The sequence below is a fragment of the Mangifera indica genome, chromosome 14 (assembly GCF_011075055.1).
Source record: "Mangifera indica cultivar Alphonso chromosome 14, CATAS_Mindica_2.1, whole genome shotgun sequence".
Lineage (NCBI taxonomy): Eukaryota > Viridiplantae > Streptophyta > Magnoliopsida > Sapindales > Anacardiaceae > Mangifera > Mangifera indica.
The window spans coordinates 1,672,774-1,688,898 of NC_058150.1; the positions used below are offsets into that span (position 1 = coordinate 1,672,774).

General features: G+C 36.1%; 5 protein-coding genes and 1 pseudogene across 5 annotated transcripts; 2 read left to right on the forward strand and 4 right to left on the reverse strand.

The window, feature by feature from the left end:
* Window positions 1-225: 225 nt before the first annotated feature.
* Window positions 226-3,240, reverse strand: LOC123196120 (plant cysteine oxidase 3-like). Its single transcript, XM_044610003.1, has 5 exons — window positions 2,987-3,240; window positions 2,399-2,550; window positions 1,904-2,066; window positions 969-1,169; window positions 226-839 (listed from the first exon to the last, which is right to left on the reverse strand). Exons 1-5 carry the CDS (start codon window positions 3,111-3,113, stop codon window positions 715-717), a joined length of 768 nt encoding a protein of 255 aa, XP_044465938.1. The 5' UTR covers window positions 3,114-3,240; the 3' UTR covers window positions 226-714.
* A 121-nt stretch (window positions 3,241-3,361) lies between these two features.
* Window positions 3,362-4,960, forward strand: LOC123196508 (protein MIS12 homolog). The gene is made up of 3 exons (XM_044610571.1): window positions 3,362-3,699; window positions 3,788-3,938; window positions 4,296-4,960. The coding sequence occupies exons 1-3, from the start codon at window positions 3,578-3,580 to the stop codon at window positions 4,521-4,523; spliced, it is 501 nt and encodes a 166-aa protein (XP_044466506.1). The 5' UTR covers window positions 3,362-3,577; the 3' UTR covers window positions 4,524-4,960.
* On the reverse strand, window positions 4,582-5,780 carry LOC123196510 (strictosidine synthase-like). Its single transcript, XM_044610572.1, has 3 exons — window positions 5,482-5,780; window positions 5,117-5,383; window positions 4,582-5,044 (listed from the first exon to the last, which is right to left on the reverse strand). The coding sequence occupies exons 1-3, from the start codon at window positions 5,778-5,780 to the stop codon at window positions 4,582-4,584; spliced, it is 1,029 nt and encodes a 342-aa protein (XP_044466507.1).
* Window positions 5,781-6,752: 972 nt separating this feature from the next.
* Window positions 6,753-8,869, reverse strand: LOC123196511 (protein STRICTOSIDINE SYNTHASE-LIKE 12-like). The gene is made up of 4 exons (XM_044610573.1): window positions 8,824-8,869; window positions 8,284-8,569; window positions 7,490-7,759; window positions 6,753-7,413 (listed from the first exon to the last, which is right to left on the reverse strand). The coding sequence occupies exons 1-4, from the start codon at window positions 8,867-8,869 to the stop codon at window positions 6,939-6,941; spliced, it is 1,077 nt and encodes a 358-aa protein (XP_044466508.1). The 3' UTR covers window positions 6,753-6,938.
* A 1,218-nt stretch (window positions 8,870-10,087) lies between these two features.
* On the reverse strand, window positions 10,088-12,618 carry LOC123196512 (annotated as a pseudogene).
* A 1,082-nt stretch (window positions 12,619-13,700) lies between these two features.
* LOC123196126 (H/ACA ribonucleoprotein complex subunit 2-like protein) lies at window positions 13,701-16,106 on the forward strand. The gene is made up of 4 exons (XM_044610014.1): window positions 13,701-13,941; window positions 14,726-14,795; window positions 15,201-15,306; window positions 15,770-16,106. The coding sequence occupies exons 1-4, from the start codon at window positions 13,809-13,811 to the stop codon at window positions 15,929-15,931; spliced, it is 471 nt and encodes a 156-aa protein (XP_044465949.1). The 5' UTR covers window positions 13,701-13,808; the 3' UTR covers window positions 15,932-16,106.
* The last annotated feature ends 19 nt before the right edge of the window (window positions 16,107-16,125 follow it).

Genomic DNA, 16,125 nt, shown 5'->3' on the forward strand with positions numbered 1-16,125 from the left:
CTAAATTTCTAGTGAGTCATTGAGGAGGCACATCAATGTAGATTCCAGAATGTGACATTTTATGCCACAAACAATACTGGATTCCAAGAAGCTTGATAGAGCCTGTATAACAATGCAAACCAATAAGAATCATAAATCAAAATTGAAACCTGTAGGTGTTTTGAGCATTGCAATTCCTAGGCCATGAAGCCTGGATTTAGGAATAAATTGAGCTTGCGCGACAAATTGGTCAGCGAAAGAATTTAATTCCCCAAATATCACTCTTGCCTCTTGACCTTGAAAGTTTATTAGCAACAATTACAAACTTACAGTAAATGCGGCAGTAAGGATATCACACAAGAATGTCTATAAGATTGTTCTTTAAACATAGGATCTTGCTAAAGGTTTCTTTGTTGGTGCATAAAAAGATAAACCATATTCTACCTAAACCAGAATTTCTAACTAATAAGTAAAACAGAACGGGGACAATAATATAACATCAGGACTACTGCAACCAAAAGCTTGGGCATATTCTCAGTAAATACAGCCAATTAACTTGCATGGATGGCTGTTTACTAAGCCCATGCATGATTGTTAGTGAAGGCAGGAGAATTGTCCATAAACCTGAGAATAATGTGATCAATGCAGTTAAAATGACAGATTTTCTCTGGTATCAACAGCTCATAATAAGGCCATAAGAATCATGTGCACAAGCATTGATCTTCGTCATACAAGCTAAACCTGAATACTCGGGCCAGCATATACTCCAGAGCGCATGTAAAGATCATCTGGTGTATCTATCTCAGCAAGCCATGCATAATCTTCTTTTCCATCAATCATCCCAGCTCCATTTTCTGCAGCTGAAGTATAATATACAACAAAATGCCAGTTTTTAGTCATTTTAGTTAAAAAAGTATGACAAAGGATATTCAATCTATAATGTAGAATTGCGGTAAGGCACTGAAAAAGAAACTAGAAAAGTTACTTACCAAAGGTTGAATAAGGGTAGTCAACATAGTATGCACACTTTCTGCCAGCATCCTCTCTGTAAGGAGGCGTGAGAATGTCAAGGACAGCACATGGTGTGACTGCAGTAAAGCAATGCAAATTTCCCCCACTCTTTGGATATAAAATTGATGTCCCACATTCTGGTGTTAAAACTTTATCGACTGCCAACTTTGCCAATCTCACTGCAAAAGTGAAAGTTTCATCATAAGTTGTGTACCTAAACCCTTAATATTCATAACTGGAAGCAAGGCATTTGAGACACTTGCAAGCCAATGAATGTCATCTCCTGTATCCAATAATTTTTAGTCTCACATATAAGACTGGGATCTCAAATAATTTCTACCTAAAATCAGATTGATCACATCAAGATAAAGCGCAACAATTTGACAATTAAAACCATAGGAAAAGCCAGATGTACTAAACTCCCACTTTAAGATGGTGTCAGTAAGCACATAAATGTAAAATTCAAAACACAAAAGTGGTCACTGTAACCATTATCAAGCAGGCCAAATGCAATCAATAGCATGAAGATGGTTGAAAAACAGATTACTAATCCAGTTTAGGCAACTTTGGAGGTAATCTGGTCTGAACAAAAAATCAGTCAGAGATTTTCATATATGTCTCAAAAATCACAGCCATAAGAACACAAAACAATGACAGAAAATTTAGAAACGATTAAATTGCATGTTTAGATAAACTAAGGCAGACAACCAACAGTTGTGGAGATGTTAGTATTAACAACCCACAAATTGGGGTACATCAAATGAGACTCATTTTCATTTCCTAGAAGTAGGTCAAAATCTCACTTAACATTTTTAAAAGAACATATGTGTATAAAAGTCAATCCCAGAGTGTCTTTTTGAATCATACAAGTAACTATTATCTATCGAGTTGAAAACAATCTTAAAAGTCAAACCTGGACGAGACGCTGGCCTGTTGGTTTCTTGGAAACAAGCAGGTTCAATCCAGTCATAAGCTTTGACATGCATAGATCCAAATAGAACTTTGCTAAAAACGGCCATCCCAGGATGGTCGTGGAGTGGAATAACTGAGGAAGTTGGAAAGCAGAAAATGCACATCTGCAGATAAAAGAATTAACTAAATCCTAAGAATAATTCCATTTAATCAGCTTAGGCCAATATCAAACAGAATTGCATGACTGATTTTCAAACTATATTGTATAAATGTAAAGCTGCTAAAAGAAATATTATGGTTGGTCTTAGATAAAATTATTATATACGATCAAAACCAACCAAACCTTAATGTTTGGAGTTTAGCAAATATGCATATAATTGAAACAGAAATAACCTGAAAGTTGAGGGACAACACTATTTGCATCAAAATGTTACCAAGTTTTCTAGTGGATATCAAACTTGTGAAATTTGAACTGCATAGATGATATTTCACATACCGTGAAACTATCACATTCATATATGTCCAAATATGTAATTGGTTGAGCCCATCGGGCTGCTCTATTCAGTCCAGTAAGTCCAAATATTCCAAGTCCTCGATCATCATCTTGACTGTCCTCTTTTAACCCTACATCAGCAGGGCCAATAGCGTCTGCAAAATGCTAACTCTTAGTATGTTTCGTAACACAAAGGCACCATAGTCAAGAAGACTCAATACTAATGAACAAAATCTCATTTTTTGTTTTGTTAAGTGTTTGAAAAATTGGAAGCACAATGCTTAAATAAAAGAAAACGAGACCCTTTCAAATCCGATAGTACGAAAAGAGATCATTATCCCGCAATCATATCTCAGGCAGCCAAAACTACACTAAAAACAAACAACTCAACAATTAAACAGAAATAGAAATTCGAAATATTTGATTCTTTAATTTCACTCAAAAACAACGCAAATCCGCATTAAACATTCCATAAACAATCAAACCCAGATGCAGAATTGAGCCAAAACGTAGAACATACCCAACAGAACACACACATTTGAAGCAAACTACAACAAAGAAGCTTCTTAATCGAGGGAAACGGAGAAATACCCAAGAGGGAGCAGATACTGTGGACGGCTTGAGAGGAAGGAGGAGCTGTCTCCGAGGGCGTAAAGGACTTTCTACAAAGCTCGTACAGCGTCTGAATTTTAGAAGAAGAAGAAGTCTTCTTTGCCATATGTATTTGCTTTTGATTCTGAAAACATGTAGTGAAAACAAGTGTCTTGTTTTATAAAAATATTCTCGCCTTATCTGATGCTTTTTGGAATTTTGAAAACATTTTGGTGTTGACTCTAATTAGGCAAATATAAAACAAAAATTAAGCTACAAATTTCACTTCTTCTGCGGTGTGGCTCCGCAGCTTCGCTAGCGGCCAACGATCCTTTGACCGGTAATTTCGGTATATTTATCCCAAAAAAAAAAAGCAAAAGTAATCTTATTTTCATTATGTTCTTTATTAATAAAGGAGCATTCCTCTCTTCAAATGTTCAATTCGTCTCAAGCCCGTCTTTTTCACTTTCAGAGTTTTTGGCGGGAAAATCACGTTTGTAAAACTGAATCCCTAAAATGATAATTCGAATCGAACTCTTTTTTTATAAGTAGAAATTAGAAACAATCAAGTTAGTGTTCTGAGTAGTGAGAATGGAGGTTAGTGAAAGCGAGGCCGTGTTTAATTCTCTGAATCTGAACCCACAAATTTTTATCAACGAAGCCCTAAACGCCGTCGACGATTTGGTTGATGATGCTTTCGAGTTCCACCTCCAGTAACTTCTCTCTAATCTGCATTTCACTTAATTAATAAAAAATGAAAAATTTAGTTTTTTTTTTTGGTTCTTGTCGTTGCTTTTACAGACAAGATTCAACCCTTTTGAAAACAAAGGGCACGGATAGGTCTCAGGATCTAAGCAAGGTTAGATACAGTGCTCAGTTTTTTTGGATAACCCCTTATTTATTTATTTATTTTTTAAATTTCATTCAGTATTTAGATTTCTTGAAAATGATTTAGATGGAACATGAACTGGTTAGCTTGGTAGTGTTATGCTTACCCAATTGGGCATATTAAAAGATCAGTTCGAAAACTTTCGAAAATTGTAGATTTTTAATTTTATAACTGTTAATAAAACTTAGTTTCTCCGTTCGCTTAGGAAGTTCAAGTTTTGAATTCATTATTGTTATCATATTTTCCCAATTTTTACCCTTATAACTGTTGTAAGCCTGATCACATAAAATTCTTGGGTTATGCTCTTTTATGGTTTGGCTGAAAGGGGAATACGAAAGCTTAGGTGAAATGAGGTACCTTAGATCACACCATCCTCTTGAAATATTTTGTGTTCCTTGTGAACATAATTTGGCGAAGTAGGTTTGGTTGCATGCTGACTATTCAGGGCTTTGTGGTCCTTTCATAATACTTTTAGGGTGTGGCTTACATTTGCAGTATGATTCAATCAGCCTTGGATGCTTAGATATGTGGGAGAAGTATTGCCTTCATCACTGTTTTGCTGTTCCAGAAGGATTTTCTTTACCCAAAACCGTGAGTTTTATTAATAGGATCTGGTTAGTCATTGGCATATTGCAGATAAAGTCTTAGCTAATGTCATGCTTGCATAATATTATTGACTGCAAAGTTCATTTAATAAGTTTTTTCTCTAGGGCCTGTAAACAACAATGAAATTCACAAACCTTGATGATATATATAATGAATCAGCAAATGGTTGAACTTCACTGATCGCAGTGGTGCCATACTGTGCCTCAAAACTTATTGTAACCAAGACATTACCAAATCCATTAATTCTTTGCCCTATCGGTAGAGGTGATTGTCCTCCCATTATCGCTGCATCCCAAAAGTCATTTCCTATTATACTTCTCTTGATGTTATTTGGCTTTGGCTGGAAGTTTATGCATATGAAAGTAGTGGCTCTTTGACCTGTGAGAAAATATTTTATTGTCCTATTGCCACTGAGCTCTGAGACAAGAAGGAATGAGCAGTCTCTGCTAATTGCAACCCCTGCTGGTCCTCTAAGATTCCTTAGCAACACCTTGACTAGATTAGTTTTCGGGTTGTATCTCAGTAATCTTCCTGTGGAATCATCTGGGTGGTCTGCGATAGTTCTGCAAGGAGAATTGGAGGTAAACAGTTTTAAGTTCATTCTCTTAAAGCTTCTTGTTGTCTGTCAAAGGAACCTTAGATCATAGACCGCACTGGAGTCCGTGAAATACACGAGTCTAGTTGCTTGATCAATGTCCAAACCATTGCAGAAGCGGAAAGGCACTCCTTCTGCACTAATAGCAAGTTGTGTTGCCAATCTTCCATTAGGTCCTGCTACCAAGAGACCATAATAGGCATCTACAATGAAGAGATATCCTGTTCTGTTTAGTGCCAAACCAAATGGCCTTCCACATTTTGGTCGCAGATCTGGATTAGTGGTGCCATCACATTCAGCATGGGACCTGTACCATCAGAGTTAATCAAAAGAGTGAACCTTTATTCAGTTTGGTGGTTGTGAATTAAGTAAAGAGAATAGAATCATTAAAGATGCCAAAGTTACCACTTGAGCGAGGTGAAGGCGTAATCTGAGAAACCAACATGGGGTCCTCTATATCTGAGAATTCTTCCATCAGCAACTCCTGTGTAGAATACTCCACGAAATGGCTCAAAGGCGAGAGATTCAGGACCTGAGGTTGGAGGTGGCAATATGATTTTGGTAAAAGATGGGATGGAAAGGACCATGGAAGCCGCAGACAGGACGGAAACCAAGATGCACAACATGACTGATGTTTTGAAGCCAAAGGTTATAGGGATAGTCATTTTTCTTGAGTGAAAAGCCATAGATATCCATGCCGGCATTTATAGCATTCCAAAGTTGTTATAGGAAGCGAATATGATCAGTGTGCCATCCTGAATCAAGCAGGGAACTATCCCTCCACTCCACAGAATCCAAAATCAAGAAAGGAACCATTTTTTCTGGGTATGGAGCAGACCATAAATTTAGGCCGCCATATGAGAAGTGTCAATGAAGTTCTAGCGTTTTCCAAAGATCACCTGAAATTGTGGCTGAATTCATGGCTTATAGATCATCATAACTATGCTGTTCATAAATCATATAGATAAATTTTCGTACTTTTCATTTCATTGTGTTTATACATTGACTTTGTTCTCTGGTCGAATTTAAATGTAAAATCTCTCATTCAATAGCTGAAATTCGCCTGGAATGGAACCATTTTAAGATTTTTTATTTTTTATATGTTGCTTGTGTTTCCTTTTTTGCTTATTTTGCCTGAACTTCACCGAACATTTCATTCCTCCGAAGTCTGATGGGAAGTCCTAAAGAAGGCAATGGTAAACTTCACCAGAAATAAAATGTTTGTTGTTGATAAATTGATTGTGTCAAGAAATATATAAGAGACAGGGAATGTTGAATCAGGGACTATAATTAGAGAGGAATAAGAAGCTTAATGGTAAGATTCATAGAAAATAAAATCCCATGATACTTTAGATGCGGTCTCTTAGTACGCTTCACAGGACTAAAAAATCACCCAAGTAAGAGCAAAGTCAGTTTTCCCTGAAGCCGTCCTCACTTGGCCCCGAAAGATTCCTTAGCAACTTTTAAGTGGCATATGAATGAATATGATATGTATTGATCTTGAATGAGACAAAGTGAACCATCCTTTCTGGGTGTGGAACAAACCATAAGTTTTGGTCTGCTCAACTGGATTTCTAAGCTTCAGCCTCATTTTAAGGTGCACTTTTAAAAAGCACGAAAAACAAAAGATATACAATGCTCTAGAGCATGAAGCGATTTAATCTGGGGGCAGCGAATAATAATACTAAATAGTAAATACTTTACTACTGATTTCAAGCAACAGGTGACAGGAAATTTCCCTGCATTATTACAACTTTATTTAGACGTATGTATTTGTATTCAGGCTGCCACTTCAGGAATTACTATTATTATTTTCTTTTTTCTTTCAGGACCCTTATTAATTCGCCATTGCATGGACTGTTCTACTCGTAGGTACCAATGAAATTTCCATACAGTGATCCTATGTAAAGTTTCCCGGAAAATTGCTGAACTTCACTGATTGATTGAAGTCCGTACTGGACAGATATCGGCAGTGATTCCCTAATAGTACCATTTGCATCAAGTCTGATTCCCTCGGGCAGCATAATTAGTGGAATAAGTGTCTTCTGGTTCACTGCCACCCAAAAATCTCCACCCGGGTTCCTCTTAATGTTGTCTGGCCTCCCATGGAAGGTGATGATAACTTCTGTTGTGTTGGCTTTTGGACCTTTGAGCCAATACTTCTGAATTCTTTGACCAATAAACTCAGTCACAAGAACGAAACTGCCATCAGAACTCACTGCAGTCCCCGCTGCACCAGCAAGCCCCTTGAGTAACACTGTAACCCTTTTGGTTTTAATGTCATACTTCAACAATCTTCCTGTTGAATCGTTTAAAGCAACTGCAAGTTGAAGTTGACTGCAAAATAAAGAAAAGTATTCAACTTTTGTTCTTCAGTTATTGTCAAATCCAAAACTAAGGAAAGGAAATGTACCTTATTTGGTAAACAGCACTAGCATCTGTAAAATACACATCTCCAGTTAGAGGATCAACGTCCAATCCGTCGGGGAAGCGAAAGGGTACACCGTCTGCACTTGTGGCAAGTTGCGTTGCAACTGTCTGATTTGCCGGCAATTCCAGTAGGCCGAGGTAAGCATCAGCAATGTTGAGGCTGCCTGTAAAGTTATTAAACCCCAAACCTATTGGCCTCCCACATGTAGGTCCTAGAGCTGGGTTGATGTTGCTAACACACAGTGCGCGGGACCTGAAGCATGCTTAAGGTTAATAAAATTTGTACTCCATATAAGTCTTTAACGGAAATGGAGGGACTGCATGTTCTTCAAAGAAGAAGAAATCCGCAAAAAAATATGAATCTTTTTCCAAAATTCTTTACTCTTTTCATCTCTTTATTTACCCTTTACTCTCCATTACACAAAACCCGTTAAAATCACAGATCTGAGCCTCACTTTCTCACTGCTAAATTAATAATAGATCCTGGCTAGAAGATATAATATGTTTAATGTAATAATATATAATATAACTGAGTTTATAAGTATGCAAAGAATGAATTGTCAGTGTTGTTCCTTGATTTGGATTATGTATTTTACTGAAACATTCGTCATATAGCTGCCAAAATTCTTTGTTTATTCCATGAAAAGCAGCAGGGAGTTATTAATTATCTTCCAGGGTATGGATATGATTTATGTGTTCTAAATTAAGTTGATATACAAAACAAGAAATATGTATGAATATACAATAAAAATATATATTGTGGCTTAATTTGATTACCAATTGCGTGAAGTGACACCATATTCTACGAAACCATCAACTTGGTTAAGGTATTTGAGAATTCTACCATCAGCAACACCAGTGTAAGGGCCACCACCAGCAGCATCAAAAGCAGAAGACTCGGGCCTGATGCGGGAAAAGGGAGTGGCAGCTTTTGAAATCGGAAAGAATGAAGAACAGAAGGCAAAGACAAGAAGAAAATAATGGAAATGGACAAAATGGCTGCACGTGTTTTGGAGTGCATGCTTGCAAATATGCAAAGTCTCTATCTCTGTCGAGTTTGGAGCTCAAGTAATACACAAGATATGGAGCTTTATTTATAGTGAAATTCACCGCTTCGATTCTGCAACTTGCTAGTTTCTATTGCTTGTTACTATGACAAAACTTTATTGAAGTAGAGTAGGGTAGGAAGGAGAAAGATAACCCTATATTTCAGAATTCACACACCCAAAACCCTTTAAATAGATTTTTAAAAATTAAGTCACTTGTCAAAGGTCCTCAAAAGCCCATGAAGATTTGGGAGCCACACTGGTGTTTGACATCTTTGCATGCATGTATCAGTTTCTATATCTACGGATGCGTCCATCTCTCTAATGCCGTGGTTAACAGTATCAGAATATGAAGATGGCCGCCGAATTGTCTTTGTTGCTTATAGTTACAGGCTCCAACCCACAGTGATGATGCCGCTGTTAGATTGGTGAATGCTGATGACTTACGTTGCCAAAATATTTAATGTTTAAGTTGACAGTTGCATCGTCTAAAACGAATTAGGTTTCACTGCTATACACGGAGTATGTTTCTAGAGTATTTATACTGAATTACACAGAGAATCAGAAGGCTACAAGAAGGGGAGTGTTTATATTACCTCCAGGCCTTCTTCACTGTTTTGCTGTTCCTGCAGGATTTTCTTTACGCCAAACTATAAGTTTTATCAATCGTATCTGGTTAGTCATTGCCACGTTGCAGATAAAGCCTTAGCTTGTGTCATGCTTGCATAATATCATTGACTACAAATTTTCATTAATTTTTTTGAAAGGACATATGATGATTTGGTGAGTTTTCATTGTTCTGTATTGCCCTTGTATTGTAATGTTAATTAAGCCACATACAGTGATATACTGGGCTGTGCTATTTGTCTGATATGATCTTCTAATACTCAAATCACTAGCAAATAAATGAGTCGATAAGATGTTGGTGTTGGTTTCGTACATTAAGAGTGTGCCTATCTGAGTACATGTCTGTAATGGTTACTCTGATGAAAGTTTGATCAGTGAAGATGCATTATGTGATCCAGATCTGCATTGGCAGTTGAATTCCTTAAGGGCCAAAGTTAATGTGGTACATGAATTTTGTGTCTTACCTTAAACTTTATGTGCAAGTGATATTTTGCGTTTTCTTTAGAGTCCAAACTGATTTCTTGTGATTTGCAAATTTACTATTTAGGCTGGTAGGGAGTATTCCGAGCTGCAGAAACAGCCTTCTTCAAGTGATCACTGTTTTGGACTTGCTTGTAAGGCATTGCAACTGTATGAAGAAAATTCTATGGATGACATGTTTCAAGGTAAATAAATATGCCACAATGTGGTTTTTTTTTTTTTTTTTTTTGAGTTTATTATCACTGAAACAACTGTAATAAGTTTGGTTGCAGAATTCGTACACAGGAGAGCAACCTTAAGCCGGTGAATGTGTAATTCATATGCTGAGAAAACTATGAAAGCCACTGAATATTAAGCGAATTATACAATTAGAGATGCAAGTGTTTGCCTTATGTTATCATCTCTTGACTGCAGTACAAACTGCCACTTCAGGAATTATTATTATTATTATTCGCCATTGCATGGGCTGTTCTACTTGTAGACACCAATGAAATTGGCATACATTGATCCTATGTAAAGTTTCCCAGAAAATTCCTGAACTTCACTGACTTCTGTTAGTCCGTACTAGAGATATATCGGCAGTGATTTCTTAATAGCACCGTTTGCATCGACTCTTATTCCCTCAGGCTTCACAATTACTGGCCTAACTGTCTCCTGGTTCACTGCCACCCGAAAATTTCCGCCCGGATTCCTCTTAATATTGTCTGGACTTTTCCCTTTTATGGTGATGAGAACTTCTTGTGTGTTAGCTTTTGGACCTTTGAGCCAATACTTCTGAGTTCTTTCACCAATAAACTCAGTCACAAGAACGAAACTGCCATCAGGACTCACTGCAGTCCCCGCCGGATCTGCAAATCCCTTAAGTAACACTGTAACCCTTTTGGTTTAATGTCATACTTCGTCATTCTTCCTGTTGAATAGTTTTTAGCAACTGCAAGTTGAAATTGACTGCAAAATAAAGGAAAGGAGGGAAAATTATTTCAAGTTTTGTTCTTCAGTTCATTGTCCAATCCAAAACTAAGTAAAGGAAACGTACCTCATTTGGTAAACAGCACTAGCATCCGTAAAATACACATCTCCAGTTAGAGGATCAACATCCAATCATCGGGGAAGCGAACGTCTGCACTTGTGGCAAGTTGTGTTGCAACTTCCTGATTTTTCGGCAATACCGGTAGGCCAAGGTAAGCATCAGCAATGTAGAGGTCCCCTGTTCAGTTATTGAACCCCAAACACCTAATGGCCTCCCACATGCAGGTCCTAGAGCTGGGATGACGTTGCCAACACACAGTGCCGTGGACCTGAAGCATTCTTAAGGTTAACAAAAATTGTTACTCTATATAAGTCGTTAACAGAAATGGACTGCATGCTCTTAATATCAATGCGTTGTTACCTCCTCAAGTGCAAAACTGGGGGATAAGACAACTCAAATCACGTGATTATATATTTTTGAAGTACCTATAGGGTATTCAAAATTGAGTGTAACTAGCATTACTAGGATGTAAAAGCTCATAACATAATTCGGTAAATTTGGTCCAATAGTATGGTATTTGGATTCCCTAATCTAATAGTAAGGTTTGGTATTTGGATTCCCTAATCTAATAGTAAGGTTTGGATCACTATTGATCAAGAGGATAGATGATGCTATTATGATATCATATGAAACGTAGAAAATCATAATATAATTAAACAAATTTAGATTCTTTGATCACCATTAGTTAAGAGGACATGTGAAACCACTCTGATATCATATGAGATGTAAAAGATCATAACATGATTCAATAAATTTGACCATATGTGATGTAAAAGATCATAATATGATTCAACAGATTTGGATTTTTGCTCTAATAATAAGGTTTGTTGTATGTAATATTTTTGTTCTAATAACTCAACTTATTGTCAAGATATTATCTATCACGGTTTTATTTTTGAGTTTATAATCTAAAACGCGTTTTGACAGAGTTTATAGATTATTTAATCAGTCAAATCTTCTTATCTTTAACTAATGTGAGATGCACAAACAGACCTAACATCTTTTTCTTATTTTTCCGATACAGAATTTATCTAAAATTATCATTTAAGATCTATTTGTATAGATATATATCATCATCTACGTCCATAAAGTCATATGCTTTGGAAGGAGTTTGTAAATTTGGGAAAAGGTTTTGATTGATCAAAAAGCCAAAACTATTTCAACCGATATGCTTTTAGGCGCGTCCATACTTAACATACTAGAAAATGGTAGACAATTAGTTAGAGCAGTGGGTGCTCTAACGAAACTGATTGCAAAAGAGAGAAAATCGACCGCGTTAAAATTAGCTTCTGGGAGATCCGTTTGGCCTTGAGTCAAGTCAATGTTCAGAAAGTCAAGTTGATCCTGGTATATTAATGCTGTCACAATGCAAGCAACAGTTGTCAGATTTTTATTGAGTCTCAAAATTGTAAAACAAGTGAGTCTTCTTTTTTCGCTAATAGAGAATAACAAAGAGAAACCCTAAAAAATATAATACAAAGTCAAAGTAGAAGAAATCAGCAAACAAATATGAATATTTTTTCCCAAAGTCCTTACTCTTTCATCTCTTTATTTACCCTTTACTCTCGGTTGCACAATACCCATTAAAATTACAAATCTGATGTAAAGGATGAATTAATTGCCACTGAAACATTAGTCCTATAGCTGCCTAAATTCATTGTTTATTCCATAAAAAGCAGCAGGAAAATGTTACCTGTTCCATGAAGTGACAGCATGATCTACAAAACCAACAACTGGGTAAACGTATTTGAGAATTCTACCATCAGCAACACCAGCGTAAGGGCCAGCGCCAGCAGCATCAAAAGCAGAAGACTCGGCCTGATGCGGGAAAAGGGAGTGGCAGCTTTTGAAATTGAAATCCGAAAGAATGAAGAACAGAAGGCAAAGATTAGAAGAAAATAACAGAAATGGGCAAAATGGTTGCACGTGTTATGCAGTTCATGCTTGCAAATATGCAAAGTCTCTCTCTCTCTCTCGTTTGGACCACAGGTAATACACAAGATATGGAGCTTTATTTATAGCGAAATCTACAGATTCGATTCTGTAACTTGCCAGTTTCTATGACTCAAAACTTTATTGTCTTTGTTGCATACGGTTGAAGGCTCCAACCATACACTGATGATGCCGCTGTTAGATTGGCGAATGCTGATGATTTTGTTTTGCCATTGAATTTTTCAACATAAAAACCCAAATATGATGCATAAAAACCAAAACACCTATCCCATTTCTCAAATCCCAGTATGAAATATAAAGATAAAATCTCAAATCTCAAATGTTAGCATAAAAATGTTGAGAACTATAAGAAAAGAGTTTTTACATATAATAAAAGTAAAGTGATTGGTGTGTAAGTGTGGTTGATTGGATCTTAGTATAAGTTAATTATTTTGTGTAATCTAAATTTCGATTTTCATACTTATAAATCAAATATATTTCGATCTTCAAATAACATAACTAACAGTTTATAATAATTGTACTCTTTACATTTGAAAAACGATATCAAAAATTCAAAAAAGAAGATTCTCACGTCTAAACTCTATTATCCAAATCAAAAAATAAAAAACACAAGCTATTGAAACTAACAACACACGTGTAAATCCAACCAAACGAGAGCAAAAATCCATTCTAAAAGAATTATGAAGAAAGAAAAAACCAATTTAAATAATGTGGAGATGCAAAGGTGAGAGATGTAAAAAATTAAAAAAAATGGAGATGAGTGAAAATGAGAAGAATTTATGTTCTTAAATTTAAAGGTATTTTAGTGTAAGTCATTGGTTTAAAGGAAAAAAAAGTAATTGATCTCAATTCAAAGTCAAATTTAATTAATTAATAAGATTATTTTCTCAAAATTAATTAAAATAATAGTTTTATACAAAAATTACATTTCATTTTCTTATCAATTGAACCAATAGGGCCCGGATTCGGCCCATTTGGAATGGGTTGAGTTGTGGGTCGGACAGATCAAAACAATGCTAATTGGCGGGTCACCAACTGACCATAAAGGTGGCCGTTCTCGTAAAACTTGAACCCAAGAAATTTTAGCAAGGCAACAGCCAATAGTGAAAAACCCTAATAGCCATTGCAGGGACTTCTCAACTCTTCTCAAAACAGTGCACTGAGAGATGGGAAGCGATAGCGAAGCAGAGAGAACTCAACAAAAGGAGGAGAAGAAGAAGATTCTTGCTCTTGCTCCCATCGCTAAACCTCTAGCCGGCAAGAAGCTCTGCAAGAGAACTCTCAAGCTTGTGCGTCGAGGTGAAAATATTTTTTCCGTTGTGTTTGCGTTTTCGTTTACTTTGTTGCTCATATGGGCATGGATTCGTTTCAAAATATTATCTTTCATGTTATATTTTCGCTGATCGAATGAGGACAATCTGGTTATATTAAATTTATTTCTGTCAAGGCTTTGTGTTTTAGATAATTTTTGAAGAATGTGTTTCGAACTGTGCATATGGTTATCCTCCGCTTGGAAATTTTGTTTTGTTGAAACTCTCAATACTAAGAGTGTGCTTATTTGTGCTTTCGACACCTTAAAAGCATTTTTGAACAGTCGAATTTTTTTCTTTTTCTGTTTTAAAGGGTTTGGTTAAATCGATAGAAGTCTCGCGTGTTTCTTGAGAGTAATAAAATGTGTTTTTTAAGCTCGAAAATTTTTGAATTTCTCTTTGTAAACAGGAATAATTATATAATTTTTACGAGCTCTTCTAAACTCTAAGTGTTCTTTTTTTTTTTTTAACTGCTTTTGTTCAAAAGCTTTTATATAATTCTACTCGCAAGAACATTATAAGCATATAGTTTTTTCCTCGAAAAAATTAAAAAAAAAATCTCATTTGGGTATGCTTGAGTACAGAGATGAAAAATGCTTGTTTTATCCAAGGTGTTCTTCTGTTGAGGAATTTGAACATTTTCCAGTATTTGGGAATTTACAGTGAGGATGGAAGATGGATTCTAGATCCTCCAACTTATGACATTTAGTTTTCTTTTTGGTTGTGTAATATATCCTTCACTGTAACTATACTATCTTAATGTATTGTTGTAGCTGCTGGACACAAATGTTTGAAGAGAGGAGTGAAGGAAGTGGTTAAAAGTATTCGTCGTGGACATAAAGGGTAAGTTTCTTCTCAGCTGAGATTCTGAAACTTTTACGCCTTTATATGAGTAAAGTTTGGTAGAAAGTTAAGATTACATAGTTTAACTTCATCATTGTTTTCTACTTTACTGCTTTAGCATATCATTCTTCCTGTGCATAAAACAACAGGTTTCCTCTGAGTTTCAAGTATATGGGTTCCGATTGTTTCAATTAGGATTTCATGATGTGGCATTTTTCCTTGTATTTCTTTCTCATTCATCTGAAAACCATATCTCCTTTCACATGTTGCTATGGTCATGCATCTCATGCATCCTTGTCTTGTTCAGCTAACTTATGATAGAATTTGCATCAGATATAAGAGCTTACTGTTGCTTAAATTACTTAGAAATTGTTAATGATCCTCTCTCCTTTTTGGCGAGTGCAGATTATGTGTTATAGCTGGGAATATTTCTCCAATTGATGTTATAACTCATGTTCCAATTTTATGTGAAGAATCAGATATTCCCTACATTTATGTTCCTTCAAAAGAGGTACTTTACTTTCTTTTTTCTCACCCTTCTCTGGGCATTCATTATGATGTGGCATCACATGCTTAGTCTTGTCTTTTTCTCTTGTAAACATTACATTGTTTTGTTTGTATAGATTTCTTTCTCATTTGGTTGACTTGCTTGTCCTTCCTGTCTGTATTATTGTGGGAATAGAGGCTTTTAGGGTATTTAGTAGGCTGTTGCAATTGAAAAGGTTTTCTCTCAATTCATCCTTCTTTTTTTAATTTTTGAGTGTGAAGTATATTTGAAAATCGGCTTGTGGTTAGTTCCTGCAAGGTTTGGAGCTTGATTCCCCTAGACCATCTATGGTTTAAAATGCCATGAGCTTTGACTGTAAGTTACAATGAAACTGCAGTTCTGAATTGAGTTTGCTAAGCAGGTTTACAGGATATTTATGTTATTTATATATATGCCCTTCTTGTGTCTGATTGATCTGCCCTTTCAGGATCTTGCAAATGCTGGTGCTACCAAGAGGCCAACATGCTGCGTCTTGGTGCTAACCAAGCCTGTTAAGGGGGAACTGGAATCAGAAGAACAAGAAAAATTGCAGGCTGATTATAACCATGTTGTAGATGAAGTGAAAGAACTCACATCCAGGCTTTTCTGATTGACAAGACCAAATTGTATTACTTTAACCAATATGCAAAATTTTGGACATTTCATTCCTGCTTGCGGGGTAATGTACTGTTTTCCAGCAAATATGATATGCTGTTCTGTTTATTAATCTGTTGAAATAGGATGATAAGCAGACCTCAATTTATACATCTCTATCTGTATGCCAATGCTTGTTTTATATGCATT

Coding starts and splice junctions, on each gene's coding strand:
- LOC123196120 (XM_044610003.1), bottom strand. CDS start 3,113: ATGGCAAAGAAGACTTCTTCTTCTTCTAAAATTCAGACGCTGTACGAG. Junction 2,551..2,986: donor CAGTATCTGCTCCCTCTTGG/GTATTTCTCCGT, acceptor AGCATTTTGCAG/ACGCTATTGGCCCTGCTGAT. Junction 1,170..1,903: donor CAGGCCAGCGTCTCGTCCAG/GTTTGACTTTTA, acceptor TCACTTTTGCAG/TGAGATTGGCAAAGTTGGCA.
- LOC123196508 (XM_044610571.1), top strand. CDS start 3,578: ATGGAGGTTAGTGAAAGCGAGGCCGTGTTTAATTCTCTGAATCTGAAC. Junction 3,700..3,787: donor GCTTTCGAGTTCCACCTCCA/GTAACTTCTCTC, acceptor TTGCTTTTACAG/ACAAGATTCAACCCTTTTGA. Junction 3,939..4,295: donor TAGATTTCTTGAAAATGATT/TAGATGGAACAT, acceptor TTGGCGAAGTAG/GTTTGGTTGCATGCTGACTA.
- LOC123196510 (XM_044610572.1), bottom strand. CDS start 5,780: ATGCCGGCATGGATATCTATGGCTTTTCACTCAAGAAAAATGACTATC. Junction 5,384..5,481: donor GCCTTCACCTCGCTCAAGTG/GTAACTTTGGCA, acceptor CTGATGGTACAG/GTCCCATGCTGAATGTGATG. Junction 5,045..5,116: donor AGTGCGGTCTATGATCTAAG/GTTCCTTTGACA, acceptor TTCTCCTTGCAG/AACTATCGCAGACCACCCAG.
- LOC123196511 (XM_044610573.1), bottom strand. CDS start 8,869: ATGGACGCATCCGTAGATATAGAAACTGATACATGCATGCAAAGAT. Junction 8,570..8,823: donor TGATACATGCATGCAAAGAT/GTCAAACACCAG, acceptor GTATTACTTGAG/CTCCAAACTCGACAGAGATA. Junction 7,760..8,283: donor GGTGTCACTTCACGCAATTG/GTAATCAAATTA, acceptor AGCATGCTTCAG/GTCCCGCGCACTGTGTGTTA.
- LOC123196126 (XM_044610014.1), top strand. CDS start 13,809: ATGGGAAGCGATAGCGAAGCAGAGAGAACTCAACAAAAGGAGGAGAAG. Junction 14,796..15,200: donor ATTCGTCGTGGACATAAAGG/GTAAGTTTCTTC, acceptor TGGCGAGTGCAG/ATTATGTGTTATAGCTGGGA. Junction 15,307..15,769: donor TTTATGTTCCTTCAAAAGAG/GTACTTTACTTT, acceptor CTGCCCTTTCAG/GATCTTGCAAATGCTGGTGC.